Consider the following 21,938-nt stretch of genomic DNA (forward strand, 5'->3'; position numbering starts at 1 on the left):
CTCATGAAACAACCAGTCTCGCATAACCTTCTGAGCACATGTGCAAAAATTGTATGAGGAGGAGCACGCCTGTGCGGGAACCATTCCTGGTACAAGCGCAGAGCGGTGCGCCCGTTACAGTCCGCAGCTCCATACGCGAGGTGCATGTCGGCCAGTTCCACATTTGAATACTTGTCCATCCTACTGCCTCGGGAACCGGTTCGCAAATGCTGACTTCCAGTGGGATCACTGTTCACGCGACCTCCCATTCAACGTCCTCTACCGCATGACGAAGGCATTTCGGACCCTGCAATGCTATGTGATTCCGATTCGTCTTTGTGCCCCCTACACCTCCTGCAAGTTTGTTACACTGGTAGTGAATCGCCCTGTATATATGCTAAGATATGATATGAATTAGACGCCATTACAAGGTTTTTCCTCAGGCATCACAAACATTAGCGCCAGCCTTGTGCATTTGTTTTTCTTCCTTAAACGTCTATTTCGTGAAACTACTGCTTTCCTCCCTAGAATTTTTTTTTAAAATTATTTCTTTTGTCATTATTTAAAAGAGGAGATGCAACACATAATTGTTCTTGTATAGCAAGTTTGTATAATATGTTTAGTTCTGTTCAACAGAACTAAACATATTATACAAACTTGCTAAAAACAACAATCATATGCTACTGTATTGTTTTTCTTATTTTATTTCAAATAAAATCAGTTTGTTTGTTTCAGAAGTACACCAATGATGTAAAAACATCACTGGTGTACTTCTGATGTTTTTACATCATTGATGTACTTCTGAAACAAACATAAACTGATTTTATTTGAAATAAAAAAGAAAAGAACAATACAGTAGTATATTTAAAAAAAAAAAAAAGCTAAATTTAAAATTATCTAATTTTGCCTAATCAGGCAAAATTAAATTTATAAATTGCAAAATTGAAATCATAATACTGAAGCCATTTTAACATAAAATTCAAAAATTTCAGCCCAAACATGACAAAAAAGGTCCAGGTGACAAAAATAGCCTAAATCTAAAAATTAAGGCAATACAATAAAAATATCTTTATCACAATAAAATTATTTATAGAAGACTAATACAAAAACTTTGAGTCTAAAATGAGCATAAGATTTTAATTAAAAAAAATAAGAATTAGTTATAGTCAAAAGGATGAAAATGCAGGAATATAAATATTACTTTTCTACATTACATCCCTGTTTTTTTTTTTTTCATAATTTTGGAGAGCATCAACAATGGCTGCTATATGCTTTCTAAGACTATCCTTGTCCCTCCTGCCAGTTAAGCACATTCAAAGAGTTTGCAAAACAAAAAATCACAATACAATATTCTATGAACCCACTCACAACTTTGTCTCCTTTGCTAGTTATCTCAGTGTTCTCCCTCTTCACTTCATCTCCCTATATCTGTCATCCCCTCTGAGCTCAAAGTTTTTCATTATCAGCTGAATGGAAGGGACTTGCCTAAGTCCCTTCCATTCAACTTTTTCCTCCATCACAGCCTTCATCAATTCCTCACTTGCAACACATGTACAATCCCACTTTCTCTTACCAATTCCTAATCTCCTACACATAGTCTTCTTGTTTGTTATTTGGTTTTTAGGAGCATTAGCAACTAAGGCCATATTGCTCCGGGGATATGCAGTGGTCATTCCCTGGCCTTTCCGCATCCTCCGTATTTGTTGGTCACAGGCTCGAACCCCGGTCTAATCAAGAAGCGTGTGCTACACACTGCTGCTCCTGCCCACCTGGCTACGGAGGCACCATAAATGGAAGTATTTCAGATATTGAGCATTAGTCAGATTAACCAAAGATTTTTGAATCAATTCCATAACAACCTCCAAAAATCTATATATACTGTATACATAGTGTCAGATGTATGAGCATTAATTAAGAAGAAAAAGCTTAGGAGAATGACACTTATAGGGAGGATTTAGGCAAAATTCTTGTTAATTGCCACTTACTGGCCAGTTACCCTGAAAAAACACTGCTAAAACCTAGAATAGCAGCTCTAATGTTTTTCAAAATTTCAGTATTTTGAATGTTCTTATGGCGCTCTTTACCAATTTTCAAGTTGACAGGTTAACCCAATAACCCTGTGCATGCATAATTCTCCGTTCCCCACGTACACACACAAAAGACCTGTGATATAAATTACACTTCATGGTTACCCACCATATGAAGTTTTGGTATACACTTCTTGAGTACAATAAAAACGTTTTTAACCACTCAGGTATGTAATGCAAACATTACATAAATTTTCTTGGATAATCAAAACCTTAAACCCAGTATAATTTAAACAATGAAAGAAGAGCTGAAATTTGACAAAAAATGTAAATTTTTATCTACATAAATGCTGTATGTATATTTATAAAAATATACTCAGATTTTTATAAAGGCTTGGGAGGATTTGATATAGAATTAAATTACTATATTCTGAAGCCTTCATAGTTAACCTCTATGACAGCTACTAATGCTAAACATAGCTGTAATGCTGAACCGTATATAATCAAATATCTGAAATTTAATTAGACAGGAAACCCGAAGTCCCAAGGAAACCGATTATTTCCACAGTGGTATTACACTACTTGCAGCACTCCTTTACAATTATTTTTATTTAATATTGCATAACCTGGGATTGTTCAAATAGTTTATTCAACATATACTTGGCTTCTTATATCTTTTTGACTATCAAGCTAGGCATCATTAAACCAAAATCTGTCATCTTTACTTCATGAATTAAAATTACTTTTTCTAGAGTAGTTTAGACTATTTTAAAGATTTCAGAATGCCATGTATATAAAAGTGAAAATGGTTCAGGTTTAAAAAAAAAAGAAAAATCAAAATGCAGATCTAAATTAGCCATAAAAACCTCATCATTCTGTTACCCTACCTCACTGCAGTCATCACCTTACACCTTCTTAGCACAGAAAAGTTAGCTTTTCAAGTATAGTTCCAATATTCTTGATACCAGAGGGCAATTAAGATTTCCATTAATTCTCTTTTGGTCTAATGGTTTCTTCAGTTATTCCATCCGTTCACCTAAACACAAAAATTTACAGTGACTTACAGAAAAACCAAATACTCTGCATAGAAAGTGTATGGGAATTGTATCACTGATTTTAAAATCAATTTTATCCATTAGCATCACCTTGGTAGATGAAAATTTCCCTTCTACATACTGATCATTCATTATCAGCAAAATGTTTTAAGTTGACAAGTTCTCTGTACACCATTTATAATGCCTGCTACAAAGTATAATTATTATCTTCCTCTTCTTGAAAGGAAGGGCTAAAATTGCATTTACCAAAATGACTTTCATGAGTATGCACAAATAACAGTTTTTCATGTGAGGGCCCAAAAGCGTATAAATATTTATATACATTGTGATTTTTTTTTTTTTAAATGTATATAAATGTTTCTTTCAAAATGTTCTTCAGAAAAATGTAACTGAAAACTTTAAAAATGTATAACAAAAGAATATTCATGTATCAATTTGAATTTTTTTCACACTCAAAAATTACATATGTACAGGTAGTCCCCAATCGAGTTAATTCGTTCCTAGCACGCTCTTGTAGAGCGAAAACTCGTAAAGCAGGCATTTATTTCCCATCGTTAAGAATGTAACCTCTGTTAAAAACAATCATTGTTGAGAACATAACCTCTGTTAAAAACAGAGATTATGTTCTCAACAATGAAATTAGTTGGCTAATTAGTTTATGTTTAAACAATGATTGATTTATCCAAATAAATGAAAACATAGCATGTAAAATCAAGCAAATTATCATTTAAAGAAATTATTTATGACTTACAAATGTTAAAGAATGTTTATTCATCATCATCAACTAAATGTACACAAAATGTGCAATGATCAGGCCATGCCTTGAGTACTGCGTACAGGTCTGGAGGCCTCATTTTAGGAAGGATGTAGATTTACTTGAGCGTGTACAGAGAAGGGCAACAAGATTGGTGAGGGGAATGAAGGGATCCTCTTACAAAGAGAGGCTTAAGTTCTGCAAATTTCAGTGGCTGGAGACTAGGCACCTGCGCGGTGATCTGATTGAGGTATATAAGGCCTTGAATGGGTTGAGCACGCTGAATTCTGATGGGATCCTTCCACTTGTTCAGATTACGAACCTAAAGGGGCATAAATTCAAATTAAGAAAAGACAGATGTGCGGAAATTTGCCTTTAGCCAGCGGGTGGTTAATTGCTGGAACAAACTTCCATCTGTCGTTGTGGAAGTTGACAGGTTAAATAAATTTAAGGAGGAACTGGACAGGCATTTGGAGGGAATGGTGTGATTTTTTTTTTTTTTTTTTTTTTTTTGGCTGATGCTGCATAAGCTTATACACTTGCTTTCTTGCATCACATGCCACTACTACTACACTCGTTGGTTGCACAAAGAGTCGTCTTCTTCAGAAATGCTTCAAGAGGCATTAGTTTCCAAGATAATCTCCTCTCTTTTCTTTATAAATTTCACAATAGCATGCATAAGCATTTTTTTAATGGCATGCACAAATTGCAACTAACTAACACAATTCATGTGGAGTAACAAGTTTACAAAGTTTAAAAAAAAAAAAAAGGAATGAAGAGAAGATTCTCAAATTTTATGTTTTTTATATGAAGATTGCAGTGAAGGGGAAACACCATAATAATGTAAAAACCTACAAAATTCCAGCTATCGGTATTTTCGCAAATGCAATCTCATTGAGTTTACTACCCTTTTATAATTGATTGCTCTAACAGAAAAGCTCAATAAACTGGAAAGGGCAAATTGTTTTTATTGTTTTATGGTTGTTCCTCCAGCACTGTGTTTTAGAAAAATATCACAAAGGTGTTCAAAAATTGATTCTTATAACGAAACATATGATAATGATGAAAGTGTAGTGCATTTTAATGATTTGAATTGGTAACTAATACAATTTACACTATAAAAGAGATAAATAGCTTAGTTATATAATGAAAATTTCAACTTCTGAGGTCTTGGAACAAATAACTAAAAAATAATGTGTTATTGGGTTCACATTACAATATTTTGATGATACGATGGTGTCTCTGGAAAGTATTAATATCATAAAGTGGGGTGCACTGTACTGTATAGCTACGCGCATGGTTTGAAATGCGGTATTGATGAATATTTAACATTCATTTTTTCAATTTTGTTGATACTTGATAAAAAAAAAAAAAAAAACTCGTAAACCCGGAAACTCAAAGCGGGAACTGCTTGTATACAGTTCTATTAAACTCAGACACATGCTGCCATCTATCAACTGTGTTTAGACATACAATGGATGTTTCTATATTTATGACAGTTTCAAAAATCAGCTTAGGAGAGCATGCCATTCAACAAGAATCGAATTGATAATGTGTGCTTATGCAAGCTGAAATTACAGAAATTCTCTGTAATTCAGATCCAAAAGTTGATAAAACTGAATCAAATAATAAATAAATGCAAACATATTATTGCACCAAAAAATAAAATAAAATAAAAATGGCAAGTTATTTTTTTTAGTATTTCTTTAAGGATTCCCCCCCCCCTTGTTCCCTAAATTGATTTTTATTTTTGATAATAATCCCTTTTAATGTTTGCCTATAAAGCCGAAATAGGGAAAAATTTATATTTAAAGCATTTATGTACATATTTTTTACAAAAGAATTGGGGCACTGCCTCAAACAGATGTCTATGGCAGTGCAGTTATTGGAACAATGAATGGGCAGTATGTGAACAGATGCACTTAAAAGGAAAATTGTCAATTACACATTAATATGCACAATGTTGTTGGTTTTTGAAGAATTCACTGCATTGTTATTAATATATTAAATATAAAATAAGGATTACTGAAAGGTCTGTGGGCTATTTAACCAGGATGTTCTCTAAACTGGGATTGGGAAGAACTGACTGGAATCTAGGCCAATGTCCACCTTTTATTTATTTTGTGATTTTTGTAGGGGATTCCAATCCCTATATATAATGGTGAGTAGATTATCAATAATGATATTTAATTATATTAAATATAACAGAACTAGGCTTTAGATATCAGGTTGAGGATATGCATTGCCTGTCTGCTTGACCATTGGTTCGTTTGTTGATTGCTCACTGACATATTACAACATCATTCTTCACTTACAATACAGTAAGTCCCTCATTTACGTAACTTCGGACTTATATACATATTTTTTTCACTCAATTTTTTTTAAATTTTAGGATTGTAAAATTTAAAACAGTAAAAAATAAAAAAAAAAAAAAAATCAATAACGACGATCACTCAATCAATGACGACGTTTAGATAAAGGACGAGATTTTAAAGGGGAGTGTGGAATAAAGGATTTCATTCCTACAGAATAATTTCACTGACATGATCTGAGCAAACGTTGACATCAGAAGTTTTGAAACAGTAATCCGACCAAGGAAATGAAGAAAAGAAATCTCGCAGGTCATCCCATTTTGCATTCTTGTAATGTCAAACAATACGAGGTTGGGAATAGCTATGAGATAAAGACTCCGTTGGAGAAGAGACAATCACCAAGTTGTGATCCGAGGTGCCTAAAGGATCACTCACTTCAATCGTGTACTTAGAAGGGTTGTTTGTGAGAAAAAGATCAAGCATGTTGGCTGCATGGTTGGGATTGTCCGGTATTCTTGTAGGTAAATGAACAATCTGTGCAAGGTCATTAGTAATTGCGAAAGCCTCAGCATCTCGACCAGCTAGGTCGGTATGACTAGAAAATGGAAGCCAGCTGGAGTTGTGAACATTAATATCACCAAGGAAAATTACCTCACTGTTAGGAAAGTTGGACTGGAGAAAGTAAAGTTGCAAAGAGAGGAAGTCAAAGAGTTCCAAGTGATTAGTGGAGTTGGGAAAATGGCAAAGACAACAGACGAATTTGACACAATGAGGTAGAGACATTTTAAGCCAGAGAAGATCGAAAAGAGGAGATTCCAAATTACCAAGTCTCTGACAGGGAATATCAGAACAGACATATGCACAAGTACCACCTTTGAGGCGAAAGGAACCATACAGCGAATAATCTGGGCAACTGAGATGAGCAGTAGTTGAATCAACCAATAACTGAGATTCTGTCAGAAAAAGTATATGGGGTTTGGCAGACTGCTAGTGGAAATGGACAACGTTGAGATTAGAATTGATACCACATATATTTGTGAAATGAACTAGGAAGTGTTTGGGAGGTTTAGATCTTTTCACAGATAAGCTTACACAGATAATATTAGTTTGATAATTCATGCTGTATTCAATAGTAAGAAAAAGTGGGGGGGGGGACATACTGTATGAAGTAATGAAATTTTTGGATATGGTGTACACATCATAAGAATATACCCAGATCCTTGACCTAACGTGGCCTCGAAAATGCCCCCCCCCCCTACTACACGAGGCATTTGTTTGCACGTCTGAATGAAGCTATGAGACAAAATAGTGAGATATCTGTTAAAGACTTTTGGAAACAATTCAATGTTTTAGATGCCGTAAGAATCATTGAAGAATCTTTGGATGAAATTCACAAAAAAAACATTGAATGGTGTCTGGAAGAAACTTTGTCCATTTTTTTTCAAAAACGAGACGAAAACAACGCCAGAAACTGATCATGTCGCTCATATGATAGAAGTTGTTTATCTCGCCAGGCAATTAGATTTGGAAGTCAATGGTGATGATGTCAATGAGCTGTTGGATTCACATAGTGAATCCAACTGCAATTGTATAACCAACTGTATAAATAACTGCAATTTTATTAAATATTTTTCTTTTAAACAATGAATGAGCTCATAGAGATTCGTGAGCAAAACATCACTGAATTATCCGACACTTCAGACCCAGTTCCACCAGAAAAGCACATGACAATTGCAAGCTTGACAGAAGGTCTCAGCTCAATTGAAAAGGGCTTAAAAATTTTAGAAAACAGACTCCAACGAAGAATGCGTTATAGCTACAAAGCAAGGAATAAAAAATTATTAGCTTGCTACGAAGAAATTCTGCATGAAAAAAAGAAGGCGCTGTGTCGTCAGACGAGTTTGTTAGATTTTATGAAGCCATCGACATCGAAATAACTTTTTTACGTAACTCATTTATTTTTTGAATACATAATTTGTATTAATATGTATAAATAACTGCAATTTTATTAAATATTTTTATTTTAAACTAGTGTTTTTGTTAGTCCTTGGTCCCAATTAAACAAAATTTATATGTATTTATATGTAAAGTTGTACCCCGACTTACACGATTTTCGTCGGACCCACCTATCGGTAACTTCGGGGTATTACTGTATAATTTTAACCTTCTACAACTAATGGTATATCTAAAAGAAATTTGTTTTTCTTTTCTTTTCTGTTTTTTTTTTTTTTTTTTTTGTTTTTTTTATGATTTCTCTGAAATTAGGAGTGGAAATACATCCTCTCGTGTAATCTTTCACATTAATGATCTCCAAAATTTCAAACTTGGAGTATCTATAAAAGTGAGTAGCTGTTTTCCAAAGTGAAGTATAGTAGAATTATACTAAAATGAGCAAATATAACAGGATTGTAGCTATAACAAGTAATTAATAAGAATGTATTTTAATAGCAAAATTTGACATTTGTAATGAATATACTAATTGTATATTCATTACAAATCATTACTTCACAAGAACTTGAAATTTTCAAAATTTTAAAAAAGTAAGGGAATTTACTTTTGTGTGGCTGGCACAACTTAAACAGACTAAAATGTTTGGTTCTTATGCTCATAGCACAACGAACTTCATTTTACTACAAGTTTCCATGATTTGGCACTGCCATGATTTAGGTTTAAAAAAAAAAAAAAAAGGTTAACTACCATTTATTTAAATGCCACAGTTGACATGAATTCCATTTCCTGCTAAACAAAGGACCAGTTAATTCCAAAACAGGCTGTCAAAGCAGATTTCATTGTTTAGATAAATAGAAGATTAACCTTTCAGTTATATCATTTAAGTAATGGAATACTAAGAAAAATGTTTAAATCCTGCTGACCACAAACATAAAGAAAGCCTTCTCACCTGTCATAATTTTGAATGGGCTAAGTTATTTGTGGGAGGATAATTATTTTACTTTTTTCTGAGAAATCTGAGTTTGCTAAAAAAGGCACTTGGCAAACTCAGAAAAATAAAAGAAAAATCAGCATAGGTGACTATGTCAACCACAACCACTTCATTTCTCACTGAAAATCTCACTACCAAGACAGCGTTGCTTTTGTTGTTTATGCCCACCTGTTCATTGTATCATTTCAAAATAATTTTATTAGTTAGTATATAATTTTATTTCATTGCGTGTTTATTCAATAAATTTTAATTAAAATATTTTATATACAATAAGATGCACTTTTTTCCAGGAAAGTAATGCCAAAAATTCTCATGCATGTGATGGTCTGAAGGTATACTATGTACATAAAAGGTCTATTTTTAGTGATGACAAGAACTCTGGTAAAAATGCCCACGTGGCCTTCTAAAAAAGGTATCCTGAAGAAGTGCTGCATGGTGCTGATCAATAACTACTCTTCCCTTGACAATTTTGATATCACAGTCTCTATCTGTTCATTGATGGTATTTAAGAAAATCAGAAACAGTGGTCCCAGTACCAATCCTGAAAGGAGGCAATTCTTACATTAGCCCAATTTAAGAAGAGTAACTATTAATCACAACTCTGCCTTCCTTCCCTGAAGCCACCATGCGATCCATCTAAAAAATTTTTCTATGATCTCAACATGTTTCAGCTCATACAATAACCATCACTTGAGTGTAATTCTCTGCTAAAATCCAAATAAACAATGTGGAAATTCTTTCCTACATCCAGCTCACACTCATAAGTGACTCTCAAAACAGCTAAGCAGATTGACTAAACATGATTTTCCCTTTATAAAATTGTGATGTTTCCTTCAGAATTTCATTTCTATCTAGATGATCCTGCATTGCACTCTTCATCATTCGCTCCATACCTTTCCATTCCACTTACCAGTGGCAGAAAAGGAGAAAGGTATGGAACTGCCCTTATGTATCAGAATTAAAAATGGCACCTCTCCAGCCCAAAGGAACCTCTCCCCAGTCCAATGGTGTCCTTATAATTAATCCCAACAGTTCAAAGCATTTTCTTTTGGCCTCCCTCAAAATAAGTATATGCCATCAACTGCAGGAGCTTTACTTTAGTCTCAAAGGTGTTTATAATAAGCAGCCCTCTATAATTTTGATATTGCTAATTACCTGCTTCCCAACTTTACTTGTACAGCTTCTCCTCAACATGAGGCCTTTACAATAAAAAAAAAATGCGGGGGGGGGGGGGGAGAGCATCAATTTCATGAAAGAGGGCTATAGTAGATGGAAGTGTTTCTTGGGTAATTATGCCAAATCAGAATTTAAACGGGAGGATCAGTATTTTAAAAGCCTCAGAGACAATTAAGAAAAACTAAGCTTGCTACATGGTATCAAAAACATCTAAATCATTTCATTAAATGTTTCAAAAAGCAGAGCAACAATTTCAGTTAAAGTGGAGTAACAGAAGAGTAAAAACATCAAAAGAAGTGTTCACTAAACGATATTTTACAAAAATATCATTTTACCAAAGGAGGCTTGCGAAGTAAAGTGTAACATATGGCTATTCTTTTATTTTATCAAGTTAAATTCACAAATTTTCCAAATTATGTTAATATGTAGCTCATCAGAACAGTTTTGTTGGCAAAATTTAATTTTCTGATTTTCACACAGCACAATGTCATTTTTGAAAGTTAATTATACTTTCAAGTTATCATGCCCTTCAACTTACATATAGGGTAAAGCAGACAAATGTGCAATTATAAAACTGGCTGTTCCATACACCAATGGGGTAGAGGTAATTCAGTTAGACGTGTGGTGTTATTAGCATTGCGGCATTTGGTCGCCATGGAGCAGTGGACTGTGCACAATGTGCATTCATCATTAAAGTGTATTGTAAAAATGGCTACAATATAGTGGTAACAAACACATTTTTCTGCCATTACAATATCAACTACAATAATTCAGTAATGTCTGCTCATGCTATTAAGATGGATTGACAGCTTAAGGAAGTGATTCTTCATGAAAGAAGTATAAATACACCTGAAAACATAGTCATTAGTAAGTGTGCGCTCTACCAGAGTCCTCTGCATGGTGAGGATTTGCAGTCTGCACATCCTTGCCATAGTTTCATCAAACATTTCAGCCAGGGGTTTACAATGTACTGCATAAAAACAAAAGCTAGGCAGTGCACGGGCTATTCATGATCATGTTAACTGCTCAAATTGTTTTCACCAACTCGCAACTCTTCTGAATGAGAATGAATGACTTTATTTCCATTATGTTTATGACTGATGAAGCACATTTTAATATTTCCAGATTTGTTAATAGCAAACTTTTCATTTGACCAATAGATACTGGTCAAAAGAAAGCCCCATCTATTGCACCAAACCTTTAAACAGTACCAAAGTTATATGGTATAACTTCTTCAAAGACAACAATAAAAACAGAACAATTGTGACAACTTCCTAGTGTGTCCATGTGATCAAGATATTCTACTGCAGTGTCATTATTAACCCAATTGCATTGATGACACTGTTTCAGAAAGAGTGGGCAACTTCCCAAACAGCCACAATATCAATGAATGCTGCAAGATAGCTGTTTGACAATCATGTCTTGTACAGAAATGGTTGTTTGGTTTTTTAAGGAGCATTAGCAACTAAGGCCATATTGCTCCGGGTCATGCGGTGGTCATTCCCTGACCTTTCCGCATCCTCCGCATTTGGTGGTGACGGGCTCGAACCCCGGTTTAATCAAGAAGCGTGTGCTACGCACTGCTGCTCCTTCCCACCTGGCTACGGAGGCGCCTACAGAAATGGGAGTAATTCCTTGGCTAGTAAGGAATTACCCATATTTCTCGACATGACTATTGCTGAACTTAAATTCAGAATTCAAGATCAAACAATCACAATCCCACTGGAATCACTGTGCTGTGTAATGGGCAATAAACTTAAGATTGGAGAGGGGAGTGCACCAAAGCCTGTAAGGGGTCATTTTCAAAGCAAATTTTTTCTGTACTTTTAATATTTTTATAATTTCTTAATTAAAAGATTTCAAAAGATTTCTAGAATCATCCATTTCTCTGCCACACTCTGTATTACATTTATTCCACACTGGAACAGCAGAAAAAAAAGCATCCATTGATGATATATTTGCTAAGAATGGAAAGCACTAAAAATAATATTTGCAAAGAATGGAAAGCACTAGAAAATGTGCTTTCCATTCTTTAGCCTTTAGCATTTATAGCAAGTATATGAAACCTATGAGCATTAAGTGAAAAATTGCCTTGTAATTTGTTTCTAATTTAACTTTTCAATCCACAAATTTAACTCTGTTTACAAGAATTCTGACAATACAATCAATATCACATTTAGCAATTGCACAGTCAACTCAAATGTGGGTGCTACTGCAATCCTGCTGCATAACCAGTTACTTGGCTATATCAACTGACTTTTTTTTTTAAGCCCTAAAGTCTGAACTACTCTAAAACAAAACTTTCATATCTATAACCACTAACATTATACCTAGCTATAATCCATAAAAATGTACTGCATTTTTAATGGATTACAAGTAGGCAAAATTTTTTCCGAAACTTTTTATTTTCAATCCTAAAAGAAAAACCACATGTTTCTTCTACAGAAAGACTTTGATCAAAGAAATTTGATTAAAGTCAATATTCCCATTGACTTTAATCAAATTAAGCAGATTCATATTTAAGGAAAAAAATTTCTATATTTACAAAAGAAAAAAAGCATGATATATAACAAAGAACAGGAAGTAGAGGCGTATACTCACCTATCAATCCATTCATCATCAGAGAGGCACCCATATCTTTTATATGTCTTAGAGATAATGGTATAATCATGCTTATGCCTAGTAGATCCTAAAGAATCATAATATTTGAGACTTAGTTATGAAAGGAAGAATCAGTGCCATGATCTAATAATGATCTATAATTTGTCAAAAAAATTCAGATAGCTCATTTAACCTAGAGGGTCACTGCCTGCTAAAATAAATATAAAAAGTTAAGGCTATAAATACAGTTTTTTCTATTTTTTTTTTTTTTTTTCAGAATACAAAATGATTAAAACATGTGACATTTGGGAACAAAAATTAAGAAAATTTAGATATGGAATAACTTAATTGGCATAACATTTCAAAAAATAGATTACATTAAGATAATGTTGAATAGTGCAAGCAAAATTAATGGTGACTAAGGAAAGTACCTTAGTATTAAATCTATATCATAATCTATACCATGATACTTCAAAGTATGCCTTAATTCAAAGTCTCCTGATAACAGACTGTTATTCCATGCAGCAATTTCGGTTATTATATTTATCAGAACTGCCATTATCCCTTTGGTTCTGCAATGACTGTTCTTTTATGTTTTGCTTACAAAGGGATATTTTTCTTATCAAACTCCCCACCTCGGGAAGCTATTCCCTTTTTCCCTCTTGAACTTTAGCTCTGTCATAATTACTTTCTTGAACATTTCCCGTTTAGCATTTGTACTTGTCACATCTCCCAAAATGACCACAGAACTTATAATTCTTTGACTTTCTTCCATTAAAATTCATTAGTAAATGTTTACAATAGCTTGTAAGTATACTGTACATTTGGCATGGTGAAAAGAAACAGCTAACAATCATTGAAAAGTCTAAGATTATGCTTCAATGCACAATCACAGTGCATTCAAGACAAATTTTATCATCTAATGCTCTCCAATATGACTCATGGCCACTAATTTGGAGATTACTCATATTCTTTATTTTATTCTCATTGAAATAGTGCACATTTCTACAATCTACCCTCACTACACTGATAAAGAGTAGCTATACCTTGATAATCTTTAAATCTTGAAAGTTCAATGAGATTTTCAAAAATGGTCTTTAATTATTTCTGATGGTTTTTTTAGGAACTTTTATAAAGAAAACCAACAACAGAAGCATTTCAAGAACGAGTTTTAATCATTTACTGAAAGTGATTAAAGCTTGTTTTATTGTAAACGGTAAATTGCTAAACCATTTTTAAACTAGTTCTTAAATCATTTCGTAAATGTGTCAAAGATGCACATAAGTACATGTGAGTATTTTGTATTTGGGACAGATAATCATATGTGTTGTGTCACTTTATCTGTGGCATTTTGTGTCCATGCAGATCTGGAAAAACAGATAATAATATGTGGAACTATTTTAAAGTCAGTTTTTTTGTTGGTCAAATCTGATAATAAATCTACTAGCTACAGCAGTCAGAACAAATTTTTCCATGCTGGTAAAGGATTATATAACTACTCTTAAATTTTATTTTTTAGGAGACCTAGTATATAACTACCCATAAAATTTATTTATTAGAGATCTGGTCAATGACCAAAATATTTTATGAATTTTTAAAAATAAGAATCACTTGTTTGTTTCAAACAAGTATTTTTTTATTATAAACATCTCAATTAATTTGCAGTTTTAGAAACTGAGATTGGCCTCCCTAAATTTTGGGACTCTAACTGGACATTTTTCCTGCGTTTATGCTTAAATCTGCCACCGCATCCCATACAATGACCACCCACCTAATACCAGGCTACAATTCATATGAATAACAGCTACTATTCACCTAATCATTGACTCAACTAGATATCTCAAGACTTCTGTAGAGATCAGCATCCATGTTGCCTGCAAGGCTTTCCACAGTGTTGCAACAGATGGCAGTTGCATGTCCATATGATTCGCTTTCCAATCCAAAACATCCTACTGGTATTCAAATTGATTGAAGTCAGACAAATTTGGAAGCCAATCATGGGGGTAATATCCTCACTGTGCCTTGGACCATTAGTGCACAGTGTGGGGCCTAATAACACAGCACATTGCCTTGGAAGATCCCATTTCTGTCCTGGAAAAAAATGGAACATGGCAGGGTGCACAAGGTCTCCTAAGACCTGCCAGTAGACCTCACCATTGAAACATTGGTCAATACACACCAGGGATCCTAGTCCTTGCCAACAACACATTCCCCATATTAAGCAACCACTGCCACCTGCCTGGATAGTGAGCACCATGCATGGTGGGTCCATGGACTCCTGCTGCTTGTGCCACACATGAAGGCATCCATTGGCATGTTGCACCAGTTATTTGGACTCATCAAACCAGCATACTCATTTGCAGTCCTTCAGTGTTCAACCAGCATGTTGTTGACACAGTTGCGCGCCTCCGTAGCCAGGTGGGAAGGAGCAGCAGTGCGTAGCACACGCTTCTTGATTAGACCGGGGTTCGATCCCGTCACCACCAAATACGGAGGATGCGGAAAGGTCAGGGAATGACCACCGCATATTCCCGGAGCAATATGGCCTTAGTTGCTAATGCTCCTAAAAACCAAAAATAACATAACATAACGTTGACACAGCATTCGCCATCAACAATAACATTACCCAATATGATTTTTACCTCCAGCAAATCAATGGTTGTTTCTGGTCAAGTTTTATGTATAGAGTGTAAAATCAATCAAAAATTTCCTATCACGTCTCAGTTTTAAGATATAGATAGATAACTGGATTCTGTACAAAGATATCATTACTGTTTGAAATACAGTTTTTAGACTTATTAACTTTTGGTTGGTTTTGTTTATTGGGATAAAAGTTAAGCGAGTACATCATTACTGTTCTTTCAATACAGTATATTTTGATGCACTTTTCCAGATAAGTATTTTTATTAATTTTATTATACCATTCAACTGTTCAATATATAGGGTATGATAACTTATGCTACAAGAATTCACCTTCTGTTCAAATTTACCAATTGCTTTTACTGTTTTTAGGTTAATGGATTGTTAAAATGGAGAAGACAAAGCACAGAACTCGCATCAATCACTCAGACAACTTCTGCTATGTTTGTGGACACTTAATCCCAAAAACTCAGAGGAAGAAAATATACAAAAGTTGCATATTCACTGTACTTCGGCTGTAAGATCGGTGATCAAGAAAAAAATTGGGCTCCACATATCTGTTGTATTACTTGTACAAAGAACTTAAGGCTGTGGTTATATGGCAAGCTGAGAGCATTACCTTTTGGCGTCCCTATGGTGTGGCATGAGCCTAAGAATCATTTCGACGACTGCTATTTATGCATGATAAAAATAAAAAGTATTTCCAAAAAAGAGCAAGCACTGCATCAAATATCCCATCAGCAATTAGGCCAGTGCCACACAGTGAAGAACTGCCAGTGCTACCAAAATCTTGGGGTATTGGAAGTATTGATGAAGTTACAGAAGAAATTGTTTTACCATATGTCGCGGAACCATGCACTTCACATGATTTGGACTACGAGCCAGAAAAAGAAAAGGCCCCACACTACATTGAACAAGAATTAAGCGACTTGATAAGAGACTTGGGCTTACCCAAAGAGAAGGCTGAATTACTCGGATCTAGACTACAACAGTGGAACTTACTTCCAAAGGTACAAACATTACAATGTATCGTAAGCGAAATGAAGAGTTTAAGACTGTATTATTATTAGCCATATGGTGCAAGGAAGCCTGAGGCTTATATTGCAAAAGCCAAAAAAAAAAAAAAAAAAAATTTCTGAATTACCCCGAGACAGAGAGAGAGAAAAGTAGAAGGGAATCGCCAAGAAAGAGAAGAATGATGATATCCAGCTGAAGACCCTGGGTATGTGTGTCTACAAAGACATCATTGGTCTTATGCACGAACTGAACATTGATCACAATACCTCTGAATGCCGTTTGTTCACTGATGTGTCAAAGCTAAGTTTGAAAGCAGTATTGCTTCGTAATGGAAATACTTTAACATCAATTCCTCTTGTTCATGCTGTTGGCCTGAAAACAACTTATGATAGTATGTCTTCTTGCTGCTATACATTACAATGACTATGGTTGGAATATTTGTGGCGATCTCAAAGTGATTGGACTGCTTGTTGGATTGCAAGGTGGCTTCACTAAATACAGTTGTTTCCTGTGTTTGTGGGATAGTCATGCAACAGCTAACTACGTCGTACAACACTGGGACAAGAAAGATGGATATATTCCCTGCAAAAGCAAGGAAAAATATGTTCCATTGGTTGATCCACACCTCTTTAGGAAAAGTAAAAAGTTCAAGCTTGTGAGGATGCAAATCCGCAAGGGTTTCTTTCAAAAATTCTAACTGGTGATGAAACAGATTAATTACTGGGATCTGGAAACAAGTTTAAAAATAAAGTCCATACAACTGAAATAATGTGGGTTATCCTCCATTCAAAACGCAGCCCTCTGCAAGAAAGATCACAGGCACTTTTTTTTTTTTTTTTTTTTTGGGATATGGGAAGGAATTTTTTTGATAAACTACATGTCACATAAGAAAAGCTGGAGATACCTGGTCTGCTGTTCTCAACTTTTAGACAGAACATATAGGAACAGAAAGAAATTTACACAAACTGTCTTTCTTCATGACAATATTCTTGTACACTAGTCCCATAAAGCAACCAATGCTGATAGATTACAGTTTCCAGTCTAGACTTGACCCCCAGTAATCATTTTCTCTTCAGAAATCTAAAGATACATTAGCATGAGCATTGATTATCAAGTAAAAGCAATCATGGAGGCTAAGTAGTTTCTCAAGACCAGAATAGAATTTTTTTTAATATATTTGCTCTTTGTCCACAAAATAGTAAACTTGTATTGAACTCAAGGAGTAATATATATATATATATATATATATATATATATATACACACTGAAATAACTGCTAAACTGATGACCTCGGATTTATTCCTAAATTCTTCCACTTGAGAAAAATGTTTTCTTGTGTCATTCTGGCAAACCTTGAATTGTTTCAAGGTTATATTGCGGCGTGGCAGCCTACATGAGGCGAACGTTTATTTTGCTTGTAATTGAACGTATTGCTTAAAAACCGAAATAAATGTTATGGAACCTTCGCGCAAGATCGACCAATTTGTCCAGTGTGTTAAAAGTCCATGACTCCTTATGTAGAGACGTTATCGCTACCCAAACCTTTTCACACGTTGTGAAAATATAAAAATTATAACCACTGCATCAGCAGCAAGAACCAACGTTGAATCACAAAATTGTGGGGGGGGGGGAAGAGAACTAGAAAACCCACCTGAAAACCAAACATTAATTCCAATATCGCGCCTTTTAAAAGTGTACGCTTCTGAACCTTGCATCTTACCAGAAATCCAACGGCATAGATACAACGTGTGCTACGACTGTAAAGCTTTTGTTCTGGCATACTGCAGTTTCTAAATTCTTATTCTTTCTTTTCGTAAACTACCAACAAATAAATTTATTACATCGCTTTTCTACGTCACCACATAATCAAACCGAAATCAGTAAAAAAACATATGAAAAGTTATTTTGTAAGAGCGACCCCTCTTGGTAGAAAACAAATTAGATGGAAGACGAAACAAAGTATTGAATAGAAACTTTTTATTCTTTCCACCTTTCGATCCTCCTCACACTTTCTTAGAAATTTGACGTTTCGGGTAAGAAAATAAAATACCATTCGGAAATAGGTATAAACTTGCTTTCTTGCATCATTTGTTATTGTTATTAGCCATGTGGTGAAAGGAAGCCTGAGGCTTATGCTGCATCAGCCAAAAAAATTCCCGAGTTACCCTGAGAGATTTGGTTTTTTTTTTAGGAGCATTAGCAACTAAGGCCATATTGCTCCAGGGATATGCGGTGGTCATTCCCTTGACCTTTCCGCATCCTCTGTATTTGGTGGTGACGGGCTCGAACCCCGGTCTAATCAAGAAGCGTGTGCTACGCACTGCTGCTCCTTCCCACCTGGCTACGGAGGCGCCCCCTGAGAGAGAGAGAGAGAGTCAAAAGTAGAAGGGAATCACCAAGAAAGAGAAGAATGATGATATCCAGCTCAGGACCCTGGGTGTGCCCATACTCACCAGGTGTTACCCCCTGGGGTGATTTTCCACTACTAATACTAATACTAATGCTGAATTCCATCTTCAGAGACTCTGAGGATGGCTCACATCCTCACACCCTTTTACTTTTCTCTCTCTCTGGGTAACTTGGAAATTTTTTTTAGCTGGTGCAGCATAAGCCTCAGGCTTCCTTGCACTATATGGCTAGTAATAATAATAACGATAATAATCTGATTTGTCGGGCTGCTGCTTTGAATTTCTTTATAGTTGATGAGGGGGGGAGGTGGTAGGATATCTACGAAACAGGTTCCACACTTTGTTCTTTTCACGTTTTATTTCTTTCTTTTTTTTTTTTCTGCTTTCATTATTCTACGAATGATTATTGTGTCTTCGCGTTGCATTGGCAACCATTCAGCTTAGGATGAGAACTGCTCCCTGATGACACGTCTTCGATAGGTTTTGTCCTCAAGTTCTCATCAGTCTTTTGAACGTTTTGTAGCATTTCCATGGGCATTACCTTGTCAATTTTCCTGAGCGTCCATGCCACAGAGTAAAGAGATGGGAAGGCGCTTAGGGATGGGGGGAATTCTCCATTGACACGTCTGCCAGAAACTAGGTATGTTTATTTCTGCCGCTGTCATTTTTATCGTTGAGAGTAAGCTGAGGGTGAAGATCGACTCTGAAACTTTTCTAAACTTTAGCAGTTTCATTATTTGGTACGTATGTGTGAGGGGCGAAAGTTTATGCATGTACAAGATCTAACGAGCAGTCGTTGTTATTGTTGTTGTAGCGTTTTAGGAGCACCAGGGACTAAGGCTATATTTCTCTGTATATATTGTCTCTAAATTGCGTGTGTTCTGTGGTCATGTTCCTGTTTGTTGGATGAAAAACTCGAGTTTCCGGGAGAAAAAACTATTTACCCTCACCTGAGACCAACTAACTCGATCTGAAAAAGACCCATAAAAATCCCTCGCATCATTGATGGGATTCGAACTCAGGTTTTTTTCACCCAGTGTGGTGAGGATGGTGAGTATACCAACTGTGTTAAGATTTTCAGTTGTGATTTTAAACGAAGCATGGTGTGGTTGCTTTTCAGAAAGCCTAGTTACATCCTCATCAGTACCTAGCTCTTCGTTTAAATATGATCTCATCCGTTCAACAGTTTCTGTAGAATAAGCCAAGAAACAAAAATTGATCTTTTACATAGGATGGCTTTCAGCAGGATCACATGGATTTTCGATGTGTTAGCTGTCCCGACTATCCGACTATGGGCTTCATATGGTAGAATGGACTTTCCGGTGTACTCTCTGGGCGTTTTGTGTATTTTCCCCTGCCTTCTATTATTGCCATCGTTTAAGATGAGAGTTCTGGCAGTGTTCTTCCTCCTGTGCAGTGGTCATATCGAAGATTCTGGGATAACTTGATTGATTGAGGTATATAAGGCCTTGAATGGGTTGAGCACGCTGAATTCTGATGGGATCCTTCCACTTGTTCAGATTACAAACCTAAAGGGGCATAAATTCAAATTAAGAAAAGACATGTAGAATAGATGTGCGGAAATTTGCATTTAGCCAGCGGGGTGGTTAATTGCTGAAACAAACTTCCATCTGTTGTTGTGGAAATTGATAGGTTGAATAAATTTAAAGAGGAACTGGACTTTTGGCATTTGGAGGGAATAGTGTGATTTTTCTTTTTCTTTTTTTTTTTTTTGGCTGATGCTGCATAAGCTCATACACTTGCTTTCTTGCATCACATGCCACTACTACTACTACTACTTGCGATGAGGATTCTCCTGCACACTTCTTATCTGATGGGGAGTATGCAAGCCCGACGAGAAAGGGGGGGGGGGATCTGGGACAAATTCCCGGGCCCGTGCAGCCTGCAGGGCCCGGGTTTGGTTTCTTTTTTTTTTTTTTTTACAAATCATTATCCAATTTTATTATTTGCATAATTTCTTTAATCTCTGTCAGTAATCGTAATACGTAGTAATACTTGTAATAACAGTGTTTATAGGTCCGGGCCCCAAACCCGATTTGACTACACACTTGTTCATGCATTTTAGCTGCTATCAGTATTTTCGGGTCTTTTGTGGCATTTCTGTCGGTAGCTGCAGGAGGAAGTAAATCTGATGCAACTGAGCTGGGTTCTGCTTCTTGCTTAACAGAAATAACATCGCCGACGCCCGAAAATGAACAAAATAACGGGAAGTTATTAAATTTTGATATTGGCCTTCTAAAATCATACTTCACCACCAACGAAATAGAAGAGCCTGTTCGACAAGGACCAGAACCATACCCAACAATTTTTCCTCCCGACCATGATGGAAATAAATTGCCTGTGTACAAGCTGTATTGTCGTTTAAGGAATAATGAAGTAGTTCCTCGAGACTGGCTAGTTTGGAGTAAAACCAAGCAAGCTTTATTCTGCTTTCCGTGTCGTCTATTTTGAAAATTACCTCAACTACAGCGATATATTTTTACAACAGAAATTGGCTGAATTTACAACACATTTACAACACACAGAATTTACAAAACAAAATAAAAAGTGAAACGCAAGTATGGAATGATTTACTACGGAGATATCTGGATGTAGTTTTGTTTCTTTCCGAATGTGGATTAGCTTTTAGGGAGAGCAGCAACTTGATTGGTGATTCAAGAAATGGAAATTTTTTAGGACTGCTAGAGATCATAAGTCATTATGATCCTCTCCTTGACGAGCATTTGAAAAAAGAATCACAAATTGAAAAGAAAAGATTGAAGGTTCATTATTTGTCAGCCGAAATTCAAAATGAATTTATTTCGTGCTGTGCTGAAAATGTTCTTAGCAACATTTTAAAGGAAAGAGAAGTTGCGATATATTGGAGACGCCACTGCAAATTTAATTCTTGAAACACTTAAAAAACGTAATATCCCAGTAAGTGAGTGCCGCGCGCAAGGATATGATAATGGCTCTAATATGAGTGGAGTATACAAGGGCGTTCAAGCTCGAATTTTGGAAATTAATC

The 21,938-nt window shown here is 35.4% G+C and overlaps 1 protein-coding gene across 1 annotated transcript in view; it reads right to left on the reverse strand.

The window, feature by feature from the left end:
- LOC150091272 (solute carrier family 67 member A2-like) overlaps positions 1-18,357 on the reverse strand; it is a 53,658-nt gene extending 35,301 nt beyond the window's left edge. The window contains exons 1-2 of the mRNA XM_090389901.1: positions 18,223-18,357; positions 12,846-12,933 (exon numbers count right to left, since the gene is read on the reverse strand). Of these exons, the coding sequence (XP_090246027.1) occupies positions 12,846-12,933; positions 18,223-18,282 (148 nt within the window). The 5' untranslated portion in view covers positions 18,283-18,357. The remainder of the gene's footprint in view (positions 1-12,845; positions 12,934-18,222) is intronic.
- Positions 18,358-21,938: the final 3,581 nt, after the last annotated feature.

This window comes from Mastigoproctus giganteus, chromosome 1 (genome assembly GCF_048544385.1).
Source record: "Mastigoproctus giganteus isolate SK-2022 chromosome 1, ASM4854438v1, whole genome shotgun sequence".
Taxonomy (NCBI): Eukaryota; Metazoa; Arthropoda; class Arachnida; order Uropygi; family Thelyphonidae; genus Mastigoproctus; species Mastigoproctus giganteus.